Here is a 22,650-nt window from a genome sequence, read left to right as displayed (position 1 = left end):
CTGCTACTAAAAAATTAAAGTTACAGTCAAAACTTAAGTTGAGGTTATTTCATTTATGAGTTATTTATGAAAAGTTTAGTATTTAAAGAAAAAAGTCAATATTAATATGTAACAAAGGTGTGTGGAATGTAAATAAAACACTGAAAATACGCATTACAACACAGAACCTGAAATCTGAAGTTTTGTTACATTGTTTCTTTTAACTTGTTTATTTTTTCAATCAACTCCTGCTTCGTGACGTCACGCACTCGCTGCTGCGCTCGCGCTCGCGCTCCCTCCCTCTCCGCCTCTCTCCCTCTCTCGCTCGCGCTCCCTCACTCCGCGTGAAACAAAGTGTAGTGTCCGCGAGAGCCCGTAGGAAGCGAAAATAGAGAAACCGGAGAAAGGAGAGAATGGGGCGGCTGAATCCACAACAACAGGAGGAATAATAACACACGAAAGAGAGAAATAAAGAAGACGGAAGAGGAGAAGACGGAGAAAAACTCACAGGAAAAAACTTTTCGGGGGGGAAACTGTTACAGACTCACAACGCGGCCACGTTTTAAAACATGGATACACTTTTCTCCGTATTCCTGGGACTCCTGTTTGCGGCAGTTTGTAACGTCTCCGGACAGATGCCGACAGGTAAGGAACAACATACATAAACATACATTTAAGAGTGTTTTCTGTCTAAAAAGTTTGGACTATTTTTTTTCGTTTTCCTCATCAGTGTACGCGTATGAATCCCTGACAGGTGTGTGTTTAGGTGTAGGAGAAAAGTTCGCCTCCGTGTTGAAAATGACCCGTCGTGCCTGTTTTATCGCTTTTGTGCTGTTTTCTAGCACCTTCTAGTGTGAGACAAGCAGCTTTTGTTGAGTGAAGATGCTTTTTGGCGCTGTTAAATTGTAAAAATATATATTTTTTTTTCTTAACGTTGCATACAAGTTGTATTTTACACCGTCTATGTCCGCTCATGTTTGAATGCACTCTGTTTGCCAAGTGGGTCGGACAATGACTAACACTGACCTCATAGTTGGATTGTGAACTCAATTTTGAAGGTGTAAAACTAAGTTGCAGGCTTTCTGTTTGAGCTTTTAGCGTGTCTCCAGACTGCTCTAAAAAAGATGGTCCAATTTTAGGACTTAAAAATTACAACAGGCTACAATGAGCAACATTTGCAGCTTGTGCACGGGGTTGCCGGTTCACAGCATGTTTTGGAGGCAGAGGTCTTGTACAGTGTGCCGAAACATCGTTCAGTTATAGCCGTGCAGCCTCGCGAGCAGCGCGTGAATGGAGAAAAAGTTATTGGTTGCACGGAAATCACCCTCCTTAAAGGAATAATATTCACATAGTGTCACAGTGGCGACTTAAATTTTATTTGGATATTACAGTTATTTTTTTATGGTGTTCCCATCCTGTGATTCCGTGCAGTCATTTACAGCTTTCAGCAATTATTTCCGACTTCTGCTTTAATGTTGACTCGCTCTTACGCGTGTTTTTATAACGTGACATTCACTGTAGTCTGCGGTGCAGCCTATTTTAAGTCTTTATTAAAGAGGCTCTTTTGCGCGATGCAATGTTCGCTTCGTAAGCGCCGTGAGCTTGTCGCTCTTTGCAAACCAAATGATCCTCTTCTGCTCCAACTTTATTCACGCTGCGTGCAATAAAACCTAATGGTTGGGAATATAGCCTCTTTACGCCGATCCCCTGTTTGATTAAATGGAATTTTGTTCTTGCACCGTGTGATTTAACTTAAGGAGAGAAAAGATGAGGGGGATTAGTTACTTTTTCCTCTGAATTCCCCGGTGTCATCTCGTCACAAACTGTGAATCTGTGAAGATTAATAGTGTTAGATGTGATTTTATGGATTGTTTGCATGGCGAAAGGGATGAAACCAGAACTCAAAATAGTTGTACGGTCGTGTTGTCGTTGTTGAGTATTGAAACGACCGTGACATTAAAATAGGCTTTATACAACTGATAATGCATGGAAATCACCCTCTCCTGGATCTCATTTTTAACAGTTATTCGCATGCAAAGTGTGCTGATCTGCCCCGCTTTCGTTCGTCTACTCTGCAGAAACACGTATACACTCCGCGGAGAAACAAGCTGCAACAGTGCTGCTTGATGCGCTCCGGGATCATGGCAATGCAAAAGTCCCTGAAATGAACTCGAAAGGGGAGTTTCGCTCGTGCAGGACTGATCGGACGCGTAGAAAACAAAGTCCGTGTATCTTTTCTGCAGCTCGGGCTGTCCGCGCGAGCAAACTCTCCGTACCTGTGTCTTTGTCTGCGTGGCTGCTGTGCGTTTTATTTCCGCATGCAGCAATTGTTCGTTTCTGAACTCCAACACACACACAGAAAGAGAGAGGCACACAGCTGTTAGAAAGCTGACCTCCAAAATCAAACTAATACCATATAAGGCTTAAATAAAGGACACATCACGCTCCATTAAAATGTTGGAAATAACCAGAAATAGTACAAAACCTCGTTTTCTGCCTCAATATTCGCTTTGGCTTGTTAATGATTTGCATAGAAATTACACATTAATTACCACTTCATCTGTGAACGTTTTATTGCTCCCCCTCTCCCCAGCTCCTATACCCCATAACTACTCCCCTCTACCCCCTCCCTTGTGGCCATTTGGCCCTCTGGGTAACAAATGTGTGGAATTTCTTTGAGGCCTCTTGGGAATTTGAGTGCTGTTAATTTGCAAGTAAATACTACGGAGTAGATACTGCTTTACAGAGAGCGGGAGGTGGGCTATCATTAGTGTGGAAAGGGGGTTGAAAAGGAGAACTTGCAGTTGGTTGTGTTGCAGGAAAAAAGTATATATTGTTAGAAAAAAAGCCAGCAATATGAAGACTAATTACAGTAAATCAGATACAAGGAAAATGTTTAATTGCAATGAAAGGACCCAATTTATAGGGATAAATGTGTAATTGCCATGCCCCTTTCTGCATCTTAAGAGGACAACTTGTCATTTACCGCTCTATCAAGAGAAGAACTTGAATTTGGTGTAGAGAGTGCAGGGCATGCTTGATTTTACACATCAGCACAGTCCTTTTTCATCACTGACAGCACTTTTATTTGACCACTTCAGTGAAATGTTAAATAGATGATATGGTTAATAGACACACCAGAAGTCAATAATAAAGGAAATCACAGAGAATCACAGGAGAGATGTACGTCGTGGTGCAGCATCAGCAGCCGTTTGCTCTCTGAAATCACAGACAAGGACGAGAAAAATCAGGATTTAAAACTGTCACATTTAAACAAAGTCACTTTGAGTTTCTGCTAAGATGATTTTTCTCTAAATCTGTCTCATTTCCGTCTTTATCTTCTGGTTTCCCCATTTAGAAAGTCAAACTATAAATTATGGCATTTATATAATTCAGTCCCTCCCTTGTCTCTTCTTATCGTGCTGTTTTGCGGCAGTTTTGTTTTGGCCTATCGCTTACAAAGTCACTGTAATAAATGTGAACGAGTGTAACTGAGTTTATGTTAATTTGACAACTTTCTAAATCTGTCTCCTCTCTGATCGAGCTGTGACACAGATTCCAGGCGTCTTTAATCTTAATGAAGTGAAATAATTGTTTTCCATTAGTGTCTCCAGACAAATTAGGAGACTGCTGCTGCTACTGAACACCACATCTGAGCTGGTTTAATTATAATTGTAAATTATTTTAGTATTTTGAACATTAGAACCAAGTTGGTTTAATTATAATTACTTTTCAGCTCCATTTGGAAGATGAAATAAAATTGTGTGTTTTCCCCCAGAAAGGAAAGAGAGAGAGAGAGTGATAGTGAAAAGAGGAGAGGAGGAGGAGGAGGGAAAAAAAAAAAACAAGAAATGCAACTATTGGTTTTTGGCCGTGGGCATCTCCTCCACTCAAGAGACTGTGAAAACGGCAGGAGGGTGTGTGTGTGTGTGTGTGTGTGTGTGTGTGTGTGTGTGTGTGTGTGTGTGTGTGTGTGTGTGTGTGTGTGTTTCTCTGTCATGTCCTGTGTGTGCATGTTGAGCAAATGTGTGTGTCAACTCGTGTGTTGCTGTCACTTAAAGAGAAAGAGGAAGGCCGATGCTTTTAAGCCCTCCGGAGTACAGTGGTACAAAGATGAGCATGTGAAATGTTTGCCTCTCATTTAGATTCATGTGAAAATGCCTCCTCATTCTACTCGTGCCATGTAAAATGGCACCAAATCAAAGGCTGTTTTATTTATTTTCTCGTTAAAAGTGATGCTTCAGCCCGCCGTCCTTCAGATCCATCTTAATGTCTTCTCTTCAAATCAAACGCCACTTTGCCCAGAGCCAATCTGTTTCTACGGATTTCAATTTAGTGGTAGATTTAAAAAAAATTTTTTAAAAAAGTCTCTTTGAACGCACTGGCTCATATCTTCAGTCATTTGGGGATGAAGTCTGCGTGCACACAAGCGTGTGTGTAAAATGTAATTAATCTGTTGAGAGAATTCATTAGCTAATCCCTCATTAGGTTGTGTGCGTGTGTGTGTGTGTGTGAATGAATCTGAGGGTTTGTTTTGAAAAATGGATTAGTGACACAGAGTCGGTGCAACCTTTTGGCCTCTTGCTGCTGTCAGAGAGTCAAGAATGAGGGAGAGTGAGAACATGACATGATTGACACAGGTTGTGATTCAGGTTGTCATACTGTACACGATGCTGTGCAGAAGCTGGGAGGATGACCAGGCAGTCATGAGAAAAAATTCTTTTAAATGGTGCAAGTTTCAAGAAAATTTGAGATTTTGGCAAAATGTGATATGAATCAGTGGTAATTTCCATCCACTATCTCTACAAACCGTGACGCATCATGTCATCGCTGCCTCCCACCAAGATAGAATTTAGAATTGAAACTAAAGACTATTGTCATCATTGTTTACTTGCTGGTACTTTCTCTTTTCTTAAGCTCTAAAATGACAAACATTTACTTGCTCTTTCCTTGCAATGATTGTTGTTTTTCTCTGTTTTACATGTTTGTAAACTTAAGCTTCTGAGCTGTTTGTTGAACAAAAGAAGCAATTTTCAGATGTCATCTTGGGCTCGGAGAAATTGTGACTTTTGTCAGTGAACTTTGAACAGTTACTTGAGAAAAAATCTGCACATTTATCGATAATGGAAGTAATTATTAATTGCAGCCATAGTCTACAACTAACTGTGGGAAAATGGTGAAAAATGCAAACCTGTCTCCTAGAAATCACATTTATATGTTTCTAAACTGTTTTCTTAATGACATTCTTGTGGCAACGTTGTCGCTGTCTCAATTATGTTCAGACGTTTCTTTCAGATAATGAAACATGATGTTGATGTAACAGGAAGGCTTCAGATGCAGATGGTTGTGAAGGAAGCTTGGATTTTGGTTTAATGTAAATAAAAAAGGTTAAAAAAAAAAAACCCAAAACAATGCTGTAATACAGTGGATACTGTATTGCTATGTTGTCTTTTTTGGGCAAAAACAACTGAAATATGATGGCAGTGAACATTTTGCTGATTTCTGTAATCTGTAAACATTTGCTGATTCGTTCATTATCAACATTTTTGTGACTTGCCAGATATGTTTATAAGCAACATTTCCTCATTACATCAATAGAAAACACAATTTTCTTAGCATTACGTTGCTCTCAAAATATTTTTGATGTGTCAGATTAGATGTGTATAAACACAATGTCTTGGAAACAGCTGGGAAAATATCAATTTTGATTTCCTAAAGCCCAAGATTATGTCTTGAAGTAACTTGTTTTGTCTGACAAACAGTCCAAAAACCAAAGAGAATCATTTTAAAATGATGTAAAACAGAGAAAACTTGCAAATAATCACTTTGTAGTTGTAGTAGCTGAAATCAGAGAATGTTTGAGTTTTCCTTAAATCACAATTTAAAGTTGAAAATCAAAAAGTTGCAGATAAAATTTTGCCAACTATTAATTGGCTAGCTTTTTAATGCATACATTTTTCTTGTTTGATCCACATGTAATCTACCGTTTAGCAGCCAATATGGTAACAGAACAAGGGTCTCCATCTGGGCTCTCTGTAGAAGTTGTGGTCATGTACACACTGACACCCCTGCTCTTTATATTCTTAATTTTTGGGGCATTTGATGGGGTAGAAGCATTCAACACCAAATGGCAGCATCTTAAGTGGACTATGCAGGCGCTGCAACATCAAGGTGTATTTGAAAAATCTGTTTCCGTCACCCCTGATGGTGCCTTCTCTTTTTCCGCATCCTTTTCACCTCAGGCAAGCTGACATACATTAGAAACTTTCAGAACAAGGCACTTAATGCACCAATTCTAAATGTACATAAGAACAAGGCAGATGGAAATGTATCTCATGTTGTGGTCAGGTTTAGCCTTTAGATACTGGTACATGATGGGTGTAAATCATCAGAGAGCAGGAAGCAGCAATCCAAGAAAGTGCTTAAGTCCCATTGGAAGTGAAGAGAGGCAGCACGTCCAGAACAAATCCCAATCCCTGAAATATCACATCCCTGATGAATGATGGTATTAGTCCAGTATCATCAATCTCCGCTCTGCCCTGTTTGGCTCTGGTCACAGCTGTCGGTACAAGAGGGCCTAGAAACACCCCGCCGCCTCACATACACACTCATATACGCACTTACACACATGGCTGGCTAATGACAGATTAAGTAATCAACACTCTCAGCTGATTAATTACATTACAGCGTGCACACACACACACTCTCTTTCCCTCACACTCACACAGATGTGAGCAGCCTCGGTACCAGTTGTGTAGTTTAGTGTGTGGTGATAATGATATATATAATGGATACATGGCTGTGTGTGTGTGTGTGTGTGTGTGTGTGTGTGTGTGTGTGTGTGTGTGTGTGTGTGTGTGTGTGTGTGTGTGTGTGTAAGGGAGAGAGATTGAGAGAAGTGGCGGCAGGTGACGACAGTCTTGGGAAAATTTTATTTTTAAGGTAACCATGAGGTGAAGCAGAGGGTAAAGGCTAAGGTTGGGCATCTGTTGGCTAAAGGTTAAAGTTTTGAGTTCCCACATGTGCAGTCAATAGGTCACTACTTTTAAAAATATTTATATTTGTGTGTGTTATAAAATAAAAGCAAACACAGTATACTGAAAATATAACTTCCTGTTTGATATATGATATCTGGGGCTGTTGGTTCATGTGGCTGCTGCTGCTGAGCCGAATGTGTACGTTTAAGGTGGATCTATGCTTGAGGTCACTAGGGGTCCAGCCACAGAAACCTACGACATACATTTTGAGTGTTTTTCTCAACTTTTTAAAGGGTGTCTGCACTATCAACAAGCTCTCTCAGCATTTGAAACATATAGGAGAAAACAACTGCCCAATCTGTAGCCCCTTTTATACAGCCTGTCCAAAGAGGAAATGTTGTGATGTTATTCTGCCTCGTCATTCTGTTTTAAAATGTATGAATATAGAGTGGTGAAGGATTGTTGTTTCACTGTCATGCCCACAGTAATGTCCCCAGTGCAACATTTTCACACCAAAAAATGACTTCATCATGTCTTTTGCCTTGAGCGTAAAGGCTCCAAAAGTTGTCACAGTGCTTGGTTGTGCACCTCTTAGGTGTGCAGGCTTCAGTGGAAGACTGGCACTGCAGGTTTTCCTGCATCCTACATTTGTAGGACTCTTCTTCGAGAGACCGTAGGGACGGTCAAATGTCCTTAAGTTATTGCAGAGAAATAGCCCACCACAGTGAGGGATCCAAATGATGGCAGGGTGTTGTCATGTCATGCCATGTTTGGCGGTATGGCCGTGTTTTCTACTGTTGCCTGACAGCCTAAATTCTTCCAGTCACATTTGTTGACTCTGTTTCTTGTTGTTGCATATCGCAGTGAACACCATGTTGAGCATAAATGCGTTTGTGCATTCTCGTAACTTGCGCGTAGAGGATACAGAGGTTTGCACCATGGTGTCTCACATGAGTAAAACCAAAATGTTAGCTGCCATTGGAGGTAGTTAAGCTGAGCTGAGTTGATGTTTGTGTAACATGATGCTAGATGCAGACACTGTTGAGTTTCATGCCTCTTTTGCTTACAGATCTAAAATCAGCATTGTATGGTTGACTATAAAAAAGCAGAGCCGTCATGATGGCGCATCTCCTTCATGGGAGTATTGCTCTGTTTTAAAAAGGGCTACAGTCTGTATGGTCCTCACTTGGTATTCATATTGCTGCTGTAGCCCCGACATGTAGTAACATTTTTAAGGGGGTGAACATCGGCTATGGCAGCGATTGGTTGGATAATCAGTTAGTCTATTGATCAATTAATCATTTGAATCATTTTCAAAGCTTCATAATTGTGACAAATAGCTTCTTTTCTGTGTTTTATGTGGCATTAGACTGGTTATCTTTTGGTTTTGGGCTGTTTGTGGGTCAAAACAAGCAATTTGAAGAAATTATATTTGGCTACAGGAAACAAACTGATTAACCAGTTAAGAAAATAATGGTTGGTACCTGCCCTACAAGTCCTTTCTGGAGCTATAGAAAATGTTTGCTGAATTTAAAAATGCTCCACTTTTCTCTTGTGTTTGATCATACACCTGTGCATGCTACCCAATCTAATTCTGTCTTGTTGTTCTCTGCTTTGCTTCTGTTGGATGCAGCTCACATGGGGCGCGCTGAGAAGGGTGAGTTATGAGTGGTCAGCCAAGAGCTGAGCTTCATCTGTCGTAGTCATCATCATCGTCTTTGTCATAGTCCTTGGTGTTGTCATCGTTAGCCCACAATCTTCACCTTAACTGTCACTCAAAGTTTCAATGTGTAGACATCCGTTGTCGTGATATAATTGTTTGTTTTCTCACCTACAGTCATCCCATCTCCCATCTGTCTTCTAATAATGCTCATTTACAGTCGCACAGATCTTTAACACACCAGTACAACGTCTTTTGGAATATTACTTACACCTTCTTAAGACAGTTTTAAAGGGCAGTATGCAGCAATATTTTGACCTTATAAAAATGTTAAGGAGGACCATGAACTATTTAGTCCTTGCTGGAAAAATTTAATTCGATGTCGAAATAGTTTGCGTGCCTCATTGAACTACAACAATTTACGCAGTGGAAATAGTTTCTTCAATGACAAGCTTGATTTTAATTGATGAAATATTTGAAGTGTTCTTGTACTGGCTTGCTGTTTCCTGTCTTTGTGACTCTGCCAACCTGTTTGTCAGTTAATCTACATGCCATTTGTCTGCGTCTCTCCCCTGCTGTGCTTGTCAGTCTCTGTGTAGTTAGACAGCTGTCGGGAGGTTTGAAGTTTCCAGGTGCTGTTTGTTTAGTTGAGCCTGGTCTTTAATGAAGGAGCTCTGGGTAACTTTGTTCTTGCAGCAGTCGACCACACCTCCTCTTCTTCTTCTCTTCTCACTGTCCACTTTAGCAACCACGCATCCTCTCTCTCCATCTCACACTTATCCTCTATTTTCCCCTCCCCCTCTCTTCTCTCTTTTCCACACACAAACACTCACAGCGGATGGTTGTTAATGAGGGAGTTGCTTTTTGTTGTGAAAGTGACAGGTTGGTAAAATACACCGCAGACTCTTCACGCTGCAGAGACGTACAGAGAGATCGCTGTGTAACTGTGGAGTTTGGTATCCCACAAGGCTTTGCTGTGACAAAATCAAAGAAAATCTGATGTTTATCTGTTTATTTACAAAAAATCAAAGGCAATACAAATCCACAGTGAAGGTCATACTCTGGTTTATCTATTGAAAAACTGAAAAAAACTGAAAAAAAGATGGTTCGATTTCCTTCTTATTTATGTATTTATTTTTACAGTTGTATGTGTGTGTGTGGAGTCAAACATAAGATTTCAAGTGCTATGCCCCGAAACACAAATTATTTAATTCAAAAATAATAAAGACCTAATGAAAGTCCAGCGAGGCAGAAATACTGTCAGTTCATATTAAGCAGGACAGGTTCTTGAAAATGATTTTGGCAGGTTCTACATGTGCTCTCACTAATCTCAGTAGATTACACTCAACTCAGTCCCTGAGACAGTAGGTGTTTGTAACTACCCATATTGCTCCACGAGGTCTTACTTGTTTGTAGATGAAGTAGAAATTAATGAATGTGCAGCGTTTTAAAGGATAGGTTCTAAATTTAGTCTGTTTCAGTGTAATTTGCAGAAGATTTGGATGACTGGCTGTGGATTCACTTCTCGCCCCATATCTCCATTCATTATTGGTTTATTTGAACAAAGTCAAACTTCAACTTAATGTTCTTCTTCAATTGTGAATAATTCGTGGCTCTAAAGAAGGACGGAGTTCTGATCTCATTGCTTTGATGGTGTATCAACATCCTCCATATTCAGTCAAGTTTTCAATTGCCCTCCCCAATTTAAATCCCAATTAGCGTCTTTCCAAAAGGAAATCTTTGGAAATATCTGAGCTGTTTTTCGCAGTTCTCTTATGATTTATGTTATAGAGTCAAGAACCTTTTTTTAATTTCACTTTTAACGTTGCTTACTTTCTTGTTAACTTCTTAACAAGTCCTCTCATTCATTTGAATGTGGGTAGTGCATCTGGACTGCACTTTTGGAAACACAACCTGATATCACACAGCAGTGGTGATTCACATAACTTGCGATCAGCCGACAGGGTACAGGAACAAGTACTGCAGACTCTTTCTGTCGGGGATTTTAAAGTCAGTAAACGAAACACAGCATGTAAGAGCCTGTGTGTATTATCCTACAAAGTAGAGCATTCGCCTTGTGTTGCTTTTGTGGCAGTAAATGTATGACCATAATGATATTCAAAAGGAATTCTACAGATCTTTAAGGCCAACATACACAAACTTAGCGAAGACAAATATTCAGTTGCTGAAATGGGGAGGTTGGCTTTCTCTCCACCTGCCACAAATCGGCCATTAATGTGACACTCCCACCCCTGCACAACCCCGAGGCTAGTCGCTGCAACGCCTGATGTGGTGTGAATGGCTATTAAGTCACATTTTTCTTTTTTTCAAACATTACTTATTTACATTTCAAAATGTGGACCTACAATCCAATACCAAAAATCTCCAGTGTTGCCTGTATCCAAACCCTGACATTGTCTGTTATGTTTAGCAAATGTTTGATGATGCTGGGGTCAAACCAAACCACTGTGAGTGTTGGGGGAATTCTGGTGACTCAGCTGGCTAAAGTGTAACCCAGCGTTACTGCCTCAAATCTGTCTTGTCACACTTCTGGTATTCTCATCTCTCTCAAGACTCAAAATGGCCAAAATAATCATTAAAAGAAGAATTTAGATTTGAAGATCATCTAATGCATGACTTCTTAAGGGCATGTGCCTTTTTAGTGTCCTTGCTGAGGCTATTTTTGTCACTCTCAAAGCTCCTAAAGAGACACTTTAGACAAATTAAAATAAGATAGTGTCTTCAAAGTGACATGTGACATCAGGATTTGCTCAAAATGGGGAGACAAGCTGCCCATAAAAAAGTTGCTCATTGTTTTACCTTAACTTGAGGCAGTGCTTTTGTCTGCATGTTGAGTAAATGTGTCAACAAAGCTGTGTGTGAGTGTGTGTATATACAGTAAGGATCATGCCTCTTCATGTTAGCCTTCAGGTGGACTGGGTCTATATAGACATGGCCAAAGGGTTCTTGTGTGTGTGTGTGTGTGTGTGTGTGTGTGTGTGTGTGTGTGTGTCTTTGTGGGTGTAGCTATAGGCAGTGGTTGAAGTGGTTTCCATTAGTCCAGTTAAGATGACATCTGTCATGAAGCTGCATCTCACACATACACACACACACGCAAAAGTAGCCATAAGCAATCTCTGTGCAGTACACCATAGCAAGTCTCATTCCTGATCTCTGTGTGTAGCCTCATGATAAAATCCCAGAGGACATTCTGCTACACTCACTTTCAGCCATACGGCCACAGTATGTACATCCTGATAACTAAAAGGACACTATTTTTACTGTTCTTACACTCTTTCCATCCTGTGCTCTTTAAGCTGATTTCAGTTCAAGAGTGGTGGAAAGCTTTCCAGATATTTAAACCCTCCTCTATGATTGTGTGAATCAGGGGCTCACAGACAGATGACCAGTCCATTAAGATTATCATCTCCATCCCCGACCATGTATCTTCACATCACCACCATGCTGGTCCTCTGTCTGTCTGTGTAAGCGGAGATTTAAATCTTCGCACAGATATTCCAGAGCTATCTTTTCCATGTAAATGATGTTACACATTTTTTTCTTAATCTGTCTATCTGTCTTCCTAATCTGTCATTTGGTCTGTCTGCCTGCCTGCCAGCAAGCCTGGGTGTGTGTGTCCCTCCTGTCTACAGAAGACTAGATGACTGCAGACACATGGTCAGCCTGACAGCGTTTGCGTATACACACCTACAGTCAATCACTCCAACAGACAGGCTGTGTGTGGGAGTCGGCAGACAGACATTTAAATGTTGAACATCTGTCTGTCAGTTTCCTGGTTGGTCCTCTGCAGCCTTGATTTCTGCAACAGCGTCTTTGATAAAGTCATGTACAGCAAGCTGTTGCTTGGAGATGTTTCGGGCTTAATGGACTCCTTGAATGTTGTTACTTGTAGTATATATCGACACTTTTAGCGCTCCATATGCCTGAGTTCTCGCGCTCACTGAATAACGTCTTTTGCAAAGGTTACAATTAGCATTCACTTGCAAGGTCAAAGAACTCTACAGTAGTCATGGGTATTTATCAGCTCCAGCTCTGACTGGCAGTGATGGAAATACAACAACCAGGTGGATGTGCTAATTTTCACCCCTTTGCTGGAGTGATGCAATGACCAGCTGCCACAAAATAACGCCTGTCTCCAGCCAAGCAGCACTTGAAAATTGTTAAAAATTTACTCAGCACTAAGTTTAGTCCGAAAAATAAAAGAAGTAACCATCATATAATTTTCACTGGCCTCCATGCTACTCACTACTGTTTACTATCCTGGTTTGTGGTCTGTAGGTGACGTTGAACAAAAAACGGCAGTAAAAAATACAGAAAAGCATACTCTTCTAAGGTGCTGTGTACACATCTGTGGTCTACTGGCATTGGGGAAGCAGTCTATTGCCTATATTTAACACGTTTTCCCACGTTTGTCTGCATAAATGCTTAAATTTTGGTGGAAAGGGGTATATGTTACGAGGAGGCGTTACCAAACGGTATTAGTGCCTGCTAGTCTTGAATAGTGTCTTTGCAGCTAAAGTGCCTACGTCAATATTAAGATATGCAGCACCACCAATAGCTTCTGCTGACAGAGAGGACAAGGCAGCTCCATGCCTTCAGACATTCAGCAGCTCAGATTTACTTCCATGCTTTCATGGAACCAAACAAAAGTTTTTTCACGGTGTCTATAGATTGTAGGTTCAGGACTCCTACTGAGAGTGTATTTCCTCAAGTCACTTCAGTTTTTCAGAGAGCATCACTGGGTAAATGTTTTTTGAAAGGTGCAAACAGTGTGTCCTTTTCACTGGAAGTGATAAGAAGGCAGTGCACAGAGATTCCCAACGGACACACAGCTGTAGAGCAACATGTGAAGCAAGGAAAACACCAAAATAGGACATGAAGTTTTTATTGGGAGGTAACCCAAAAAGATTCATATTGTGAAAGTATTTCGTTTTTGCAACACACACACACACACACACACACACACACACACACACACACACACACACACACACACACACACACACACACACACACACACACACTATCCCCAGCAGTGTTGATACAGTGCAGACTCCACCGTGTCTGGTGGAGTCGAGCAAAATCTGTCAGTACAGTCAAACAAACTCCTCTCCTCCCTTTTCACTAAACATATCCAAGTATGACTCCCTCCTCTTATCCCCTCCAAGCTTCTTCTAACGGTTATTTTACTTCGTTCCCCTCTTCCAGTCCTCCTCCCTCCTGTTCCTTGGAATTTATGGCCCACTAGCCTAAACAATGCAACACAACGTTCATCAAGCCCTCCCCCCTTCTCATGTTCTCTGTATTCCTCCTCAACCCCCTCTTGTCCTCCTCTTCCTCCCACTCTCCACCTCCAGTGCCCCGGCTTCTTCCCACCTCCTCTCCTCCCTGTTTCTCTAGTTTCAGTGTTTCCCCCCTCCAGACTCACAGCAAAATCAAGGGTGGGATTTGGTGTTCTCAGATCCAGACTGAATGGTGTTGTATTACAGGGATTAAGTGCTGGATTCTATTTAAGGTGGAAATTGTAATTGTTAGAGGAGCTTTATACGTGGCAACTTGGGAGTAACATGAGAACAATTGCAACATAAGAGAAATACAGCACTATCAGAATAAGTTAAAAGATAATTTCAGAATAACTGTTATTTGTTATGGCTCAGCAATAAACCTAATTTATTGAATTACAGACATAAATCTCTTCCTGACCTAAATTCACTCCTGCTGCAACTCTCAATAGTTGCCCAAAAATTGAGAATACCTACAAAAACCTCAAACCCAAGGTTCAGCCAACCATCAGCCAACAGCTCCCTGTCCTAAACTCACTTCACTGTAATCTTCACTGTAAAAAGGAAAAATCTTTTAGAAGTGAGCCAATTTTAGGAAAGAAATACACAAAGTTTGAGGCTTCAACCAATAACTATTTTTATTATCAACAAATTATTTTCTTCATTTTTGGATTATTTGTGTGGTCCACAAACTGTCAGAAAATGGTAAAAATAATTAAAAATGTACATTACAGTTATTGAAAGTGCATGGAGACATCCTAAGATTTTTTTTGCCTATAGACGATCATCTAATGAGATGTGTAATAATAATAGATGTAGCTACCACGTGTCACTCATTGGTTTGTGGATTCACGTTTTGAAACCCTGAGTTTGGTACTTTGGTTGCTGCCATCTTGGATTTTTGGAACCAAAACTAACCTAAGTTATACTCATATGTGGACAAAATGAAATGAGAGAGTTATATAAAATTCAACTAGGTACAATTGCCATGAAAATAGAAATTAGCTGTAGAGAGCAATTGTTTTGTTGTACCAGGCTGAAAACAGGTTTATTTCTGCTGTTAGGTTGGGCATTTTATTATGGGGGTCTATGGAGATTGACTCGCTTTTGGAACCAGCCTCAAGCGGTCATTAAAGGAACTGTAGTTGTTTGTACTTCGAGTTGACTTCATTTTTTAATCATAGAGGTTGCTGCTTGGTTTTCTTCAACCAGCAATCCATAATCTAAATTTATTCAATTTACAATGATATAAAACAGATAAACACAGCAAATTCCCACAGTTGAGAAACAGGAGCCCGGGCATTTTGTGACATTTCATCTTGAAAAACTACTTAAATATGTCATCTCATATCAAAATAATAACAAACATTTTCTGTTGATCGATGAATCAATTAATCATCTAATGGATTCAGTTTATAGAACACTTTAGGGAGAACCTAAACCCCCTCAAAAATAGAAACAAAAAGTGCATTTACCTAAACTTTTCCAGTTAATGTCAGTTAAAAAAAGCTGCCAGATGAAACAGTGATGTTTATGTTTGTTTTATCTGATTGCTCAAAAACTGCAAAACAAATTCCTCTCTAAAGTGTCATGCTGGCACAAAACACTCACCCTTTAGTCTCTACCTCACCCGCTCGTGTATCACATCAAGATATCTCTCTCTCTTCCTCTCCGTCTCTGTCGTGCTATCTCTCACCCACTTTCTGGAATGCTTTTGTTAGTGTTTTCTCTCTGCTGTGTTTTCAGTTCAGCCAGATTTACTTTGACTCACACTGCCTCCCCTCTGAATATAAGTCTATGAAGAGGAAACTGTCTCTTTGTATTAAGTGGCTAGGTTAACTGTCACTATGTCTATATTGGGCCAAAGGTAAATAAAGTGTCTGTGTGTGCATCTCTGATATGTGTGTGTGTGTGTGTGTGTGTGTGTGTGTGTGTGTGTGTGTGTGTGTGTGTGTGTGTGTGTGAGCCAAGCGAGCTGTCTTGTTGGAGTAACGGTTAGCAGATACAGCTCTACCTCCCCATGACACAAACTGTCTCTTACATTCATCCTCACACTCACAGACACACACACAAACACATGCACACAATACTACCTTAACACACAGCGTCGCTCTGTCTCGTAGGGTTAGTCCCTCACTACAAAGTGAGCTATGTGAAGTTAAGTACACGTTTGAAACAGAACTACTGCAGTCTGTGTGTTTAGCTCTCAGTGGGGAGTCTTTAGATGAAAAACTCATATGACAATCTGTAGAATAAGTTTCAGTTCGAGGCATGATTTAATCTCATTCAGAGTCATGTACACAGATGTGAAAGCTGTATTTGTCCTTTGTTCTTCATCTGTGATAATATCTACAGAGCTTTTTGAAGTCTCTCTCTAGTGTGGCTATATTTTAAACCTTTGGTCTCTTATTATAGAGCCGATGCTGACAACTAAACCAATCTTTGTGTTGTAGACATGTGAGAAAAACAACTCATTGGCACCTTCACATTTCTGTATGATCCCCAGCTGGCAGATTTTCCCCCTTAAAAATACATCCCTATGCAAAGCTAATCTAGTTTTAATTTAGTTTTGTTGCAGTCATGTTACTCAGGGCCTGTTTCACAAAAGGGATTTGCAAGCCAATTGCAGATAAATGTGCAGTTCCCAAATGGCTCATGCATGGGTCAAAACCATGGCGTTCGTTTTGTCGGTGAGCATGTCAAAAAAAATAAAAAATGGAAGAAGAAAGATGGCAAGTGTAAAGTTGTTATGACCCATATCCAGAACAAATATGCAACACACTCTCACTCCCAACTTGTCAAATACAGACACATTGTCAGAGGCCCTACACATCAAACTGTCATGCTCTAAGTACCCCTCCAGTGTCAGTTTTGGACACTCAGAGATGGTGTGTCAATTTTAGGTTGGCCTCCTTAGGTTTAGACAACAAAAGAATGTGGTTTGGTGTAGAAGAAAACACTATGGTTTGACCTAAAAAAAAAAGGGCGTTTGTTACTAATGTAATGTAAAATCACGTGACACATGTCACTAGCGTAGTATGCCACACATAACAGCACACTGCATTGTTATTGAAATAACTCAGTAAACTTTTGGTTTAACATTGGAGATCAACAGTGGTCTTCTGGGTGAAAGTTTGTTTGACTCCCCTTCTATGTCGATAAAAGCCAGAGCCCAGTGCATCTCATACCGCTGCTAAAGGTTGTCTCGGTGTGTTGTTCTCTGATGCTGAGGGCCACTGATCAAGCATCAGCATTTAACCAACTGGGAGTAAGACCGAGGTTGAAATTTGCGTATTAGACTTGGGTTGACAGATATGGTGATTTTCTTCTAAGACTTGTGTTATTGTAAATAACCATAAAATATGTGATTTTTCACAGACATGTCTTCACGTTTATGCTGTGAAATGACTACACTGCAGTAAATAAACAACAATACACAAATACACTCTCACATGTTCACCCAGTCTCTGGATTACTCCAGTTGAAGTCCAAATAGAGCTGACAGATTCGAGGATCTGTTCCCTGCATTAGTGTGATGTCCATCTCCTCCAGACAGGTTAGAGTTTGCATGGTCAGCCAGTACAAACAGTGATGTGTTTTAACAGTGTTTTCAAAATTTGTGATCATCTGCTTAATATCTATTTAACACCCACGTTGACTGCTGGCGTGCTGAGTGACTGTTGGATGAAAGCTAATGTGACTGGTTAAATGTTGATTTGATTCAGGGTCAGTTTAATCACGCAGCGGCCCTGGAATTATCATTAGCTGTACTGAAGAGTTATGACCTGCATTTGAATTACTGATGTTGTCATCTGACACAGGAAGCAAAAATGTAAACAGTCACATCCCTGATGTTGTTCAATTGGCTGCAATGAAACAAAGATGGAGGAAACAGAAGAGATATGTTTTCCTCTAATTATTTACAGGCACGTTTTGACGAAATATTGTGGTCAATGTCCTATCTGACACACAAACAGCGATTTTGATGTGTGCTATGGCTTCAGTAAGTACAACTTTGTACTTTTTGTAACTTTGCCCTTGAGGCCTCTGACTGATATGGTGGCACTGCAGCAGTGGCCACTAGTAGAAACCTGTAGTTACAGTGGGGCAGCTCCTGAGTGTGTAACCTTGTGAGCGAACAGCAATGTGCCTACAAACAGCATGTCTGCTCAACACAACTGTTCCCTGGATAAATAAAGGTTAAAGTCAAGCCATGAGCCTTGCTCTGCCTCTCCTTCTGCTGTCTGCTATCACACCTCCCCCTCCACACACACACACACACACACACGCACACACGCACACACACACACACACACACACACACACACACACACACACATGCCTCTGGATGGAGCGAGAGAAAGTCAGCCACATGTGGTTTTGGTTAGCCACACTTTCCCCTCACACTGGCCCCAAACTAACCGCTTCTACTTTACCATGGTCAAGTACATGTGTATATCTCCCGTTCAGCTTATGCCGCTGTGTGTTTGCTTGTAAATCTGTCTGTCTGTACATGTGTCTGTGTGTGTTCAGTGTGTGTGTTCAGTGTGTGTGTGTGTGTGTGAATGCATGTCCCAGCCCGAGGTAGAGTCGAGTAGAACAGTGAATCAAGGTTAGTGGTCCAAAGAGAGCAAGAGAGATTGAAGGAGGGAGGGGGGGGGGACTTTAATCGAGGCAGCAGAAGTGGGAGAGGGAGTGAAAGAGGAAAAGGAGGAGAGCGACTGCAGTTTTTTTTTTTTTAGTGAATTCACTTCTCGCTGTGTGTATGACCTAAACATCATTATTTCATCATTACCGGAGGTGATGGTGAGCTGGTGATGTCAGAGCTCATCAATGTGGACTCAATAAAACACGCCATGGACGTGGCAGGGATTTGATTTCATGAAGGCTTATAGCAAAATAATCTGCTGTCAGAGGATCTATCTTCAGTTGCTAATAATAGGATACAGTCTGAGTACTTTTCCTGTTGCTGTTTTTTCTCTCATACGGATCCAAATGGATTCTCATGTTGTATGACACAACTTAAAGTGTTGGTGGAAAACACTGATAAATGTACAGTGTTTCTCACAGGTCTGAAATATTCTTATGATGGTAGCCGACACTGCCTGCCAGCACAAAAACCGTCTACTTCATGTGACAAATTACAAATATGTGTGATTTTTTTTAACACAGCATATTCTTTTATCAAATGTTTCTATTGATTTCATAAAGATTACATCATTAAACTCTTTTCTAATCTTCTGTAGAGTTACTTTTTATCATCTCTCTGTCGCTGTCTTTTTGTTTGCATTTATGAGTGTGTGTTTAAATAGAGTTAGACAAAACTCTATGGGGAGAAATGGGTTGGCAAGCATGGGATGCTTGTTGATGTATTTTTTTGTTTAGAATAGATTATCAGTGTATCATCTTGCCATTCACTTTTGAGAAAGTTGGCACCAATGATGAGACGAGAACTAGAGCTTTTGGTCACTTTCACCTCGGCTGCAGGAACAAAACAAAAAGGCACAGAAGGGAAAATGTGACGGGAGACTGTCAAATACTTAATCAGTCACAAATGCCATTTTCTTGCAGGCAAACAAAAACAAAAGAATAAAAACTGCCAAAATGGGCTGCCAAACACGTACACCTTGGTGGCACTTAGTATATTGAGGCGTCTCACCTGACTTAATTCTATGATGATGATCATGAGAAAAACTAATGTTCGAATGCCAAAGTCAACTTTCTTAATACAGTTTTCCTCTTACTGTTTTGTTCTTTACACAATGTTATCAAAGTTTACATACCACCAGCCAAGCCAACCATAATGAACTGCTCTTAGCATTCTTTAGATATCTTTAAGATTTACTAGATTCTTCTGAGATTATACATGGTCGGATAACGTCAGAGATGGTACCACCACTCTTCAAACAATTATCTTGTATTTCACCAGTGTATGCCTGTGTCTTATGTCATCTTATGTGATTATTTAAAGTTGTGGAGAGAGTTACTGTTGTTTTATCCACAGCTCTGCTTTTATAATGTGAATAAGTGGACACCTTGCTTGTCAGTATATTCTTTCTCTTCAAAGACGCCAGATTTCATTTAAGTTAAATTGAGCAATTTTTGAAGTTCAAACAGATCAAGCTTAGTGATGATTTGTTTGTTTTATACAAAGTTTTGACTGTTATGTACATTAGCGGAGAGCTGCAGATTTCGAGAGCTTTTTAGAGCTTTCGGTGCCTGTTGTCTTAAATGTACGAACACAAAGAAACACGCATTCACACAATAAAATGAAAGTTTTTGTGTGACTTTTGCTGAACAGAAAGATATGGAACACTTATTTGTTGTAGGCGTTCAGTTGCCTTTAAGATTGTTAATTTGAATAATTGAAGTATTGACTGCACATTTCAAGCAGACAAGGCAAAATTATGCATTATTTATCTTCATTTAAATCTCTTAAATCCTTAGTCTCAATTTGTCAGTCACAGCAAACTCATGCTGTGTATTTAAGCATTGTTCAAATCCACTTAACGTTATTTTAATCAGAAGAGAATTTATTGAGTAAACAATTATTTATTGACACATGCACAAAATTGATGAAAATTTAAAGGCGTTTTGGGATTAGACCCCATCGGGACTTCACCATATATTTTTAAAGAAAGAGGAGAAGCTGTGAGAGGTGTAGGATTTCCCCCGATGGAGTCTAGACACTGTTGGCAGTGGTGATGAATGAGGACGATGTCGGGATCTGGATGATGAAAAAAGAGGAGCGGCTTCCGATGAGCTCAGACCTGGGAGTTGAAATAATGAACTGGAGGTGAGGAGGAGGGATGTGATGGTTCATACTGAAATGACATCTGAAAACAACAGAGAGGAGAACAGATTTAAAGTATTTACAGTGATGATATAATCGTCTGATAGAGATTGTGGCTAAACTAAAAAAGTAAATGCTTCTAAATTAACTGATAGATGAGGAGGAGAGGGAGAAAATGAAAAGGAAAAGGGGGAAATGAGAATGCATGAGTAACATAAGCTATTTTTTCTGTTCAACCACAGAAATGGGGGACAGAGTTGTTTTGTCTTTGAGCCGGCAGTAGTAGCTGGAGGTAGCAACAGCACCGAATCGAAGTCTATATTGAAGGGACAGCCATTAGGACGGGGCCATAGCCGTGATGGGTGCGACATTTTGACGGCGTGCTATGCCTGTGACCGTTGTAGAAGATTAAAAAAAGCACCTAGCAGCAGTTAGCAGCTTACTAAAAGAACAGTGGCCGTACATACCCGCAAAGTGGGAAACACTGAGGTCTTGTAGCTCCTTACGTTTTGAGCAGAGAACGAGATCTGCCACCATATAACAGAATTGGTAAATGATAATTTCCATGATATGCCATCGTAACTGTTTAGAAAGAATTGCCAATGTGCATGTTATATGTCACACTAGAGGCGGTCATACCTCTTTTGTTTCTGCGATGCTGGCATGCTGTCTATAATCACACACTGGAGTGGCAGGATGCCGCCGTTGTTTGTTGTGTAAAGATACAAAGGAGGCATGAAGAAGGGACTTCATAGCGGCCATAGAACAGAAATCCCATCATTTTCAAAATGTCAGGCTGAATTTTTGAGAAATGTGTGAAAAATAATGCACAATACATTTAGAACATTTCAATTTGATAAAAGCAGTTGAATATTTCACTCAGTTTAACCATCACAAAGCTTTAATGAAGACTTGGACCAAACTGATACAGAATATCAATATGCCAGTGACTGTAAGAAATAATGGTAAATAATATGATTATGATGAACCTGAAAGATACTTAAGGGTCAAAAATGAAAGTGCTTGTGAAAGAGTAAACTCAAGCCTTAGTTTTGTCAATATAAAACAGATAATTTGGTCTATATTTAATGTTTGTGTGATGAATTTGTACCAGAGAAAGGCATTGTGTATTGCTTTCTTCTGGGATTCCTCTGAACATGAGTCACGTTAATAATATCGCCTGGTTTTTTCTTAGAATCTCAGAAAAACTAACAGCCTGTTGCTCGCGACCAACGCATCCTGAAAGAGTGCAAAACCTCCACCTACTTGTGAGAACAAATTAGAAAAAAAGCCAAACTTCTCCTAAATGACACTGTGAACAAACAGTGGGCTTGATGGAAGACACTTTTTTTATACTTCTTGGCTGTTATGACAAGCCCACTCTGTCCTGACATTGTAAGCGAATTGTAAATCATTTTTCTTGGCTGCTGTGATATCTATTTAGTGTGATATTAGAGAATAATGAAGCATGGTTTAACAAACTTAATGTTAATGCATCTTGGGACTATGGGTGTCATTTTTCTTTGTTGGCTTTCTCAGTAAGCTCATTTAGAAAGCTTTTCATATGTGCGTTCAAGGATGATTTGTAGTCGTGAAAAATCACCTCATGAAATTGTTTTAAAGCAGCGTTGTTGTGTATTTTGAATGATGGTTACAATATGAGTGTAACAGAAGAGAAATTGATTTATTTCAAGATTTGGACCGTGAACAGTGGCAGCATTTCTAGTTGCCATGTATCAGATCACCTTAAATTCATGAGCCCTGTAAATGGAAATTGAATCCAGTGATGAGGTCTCTGCTGAACCTCATCGCTAACAACCAGGGTCGTATTGCTACCAGTCTGTTTTCATGGCTGTTAGCCTGCAAAGTTGCAATTTTTTTTTTTTTTTTTTTTAACCATTTTACTTTATTTTGGAGAGGTGACACTGCAAATGCTTA

General features: G+C 40.1%; 1 protein-coding gene across 16 annotated transcripts in view; it reads left to right on the top strand.

Moving 5' to 3' along the window:
- The first annotated feature begins 305 nt into the window (after nt 1-305).
- Nucleotides 306-22,650, top strand: part of ptprk (protein tyrosine phosphatase receptor type K) — a 149,803-nt gene continuing 127,458 nt past the window's right edge. For 15 of the 16 annotated variants that reach the window (XM_088089716.1, XM_088089715.1, XM_088089713.1 and 12 more), the window contains exons 1-2: nt 306-624; nt 8,590-8,613. In XM_088089716.1, coding sequence (XP_087945842.1) covers nt 549-624; nt 8,590-8,613 — 100 coding nt within the window. In that variant the 5' untranslated portion in view covers nt 306-548. The remainder of the gene's footprint in view (nt 625-8,589; nt 8,614-22,650) is intronic. The other variant, XM_088089706.1, reaches the window with a different exon arrangement.

The sequence above is a fragment of the Plectropomus leopardus genome, chromosome 16, assembly GCF_026936395.1.
Source record: "Plectropomus leopardus strain MGB_pleo_1.0 chromosome 16, ASM2693639v1, whole genome shotgun sequence".
In the NCBI taxonomy this organism is placed as follows: Eukaryota; Metazoa; Chordata; class Actinopteri; order Perciformes; family Serranidae; genus Plectropomus; species Plectropomus leopardus.
This window is presented reverse-complemented; position numbering and strand designations above follow the sequence as displayed.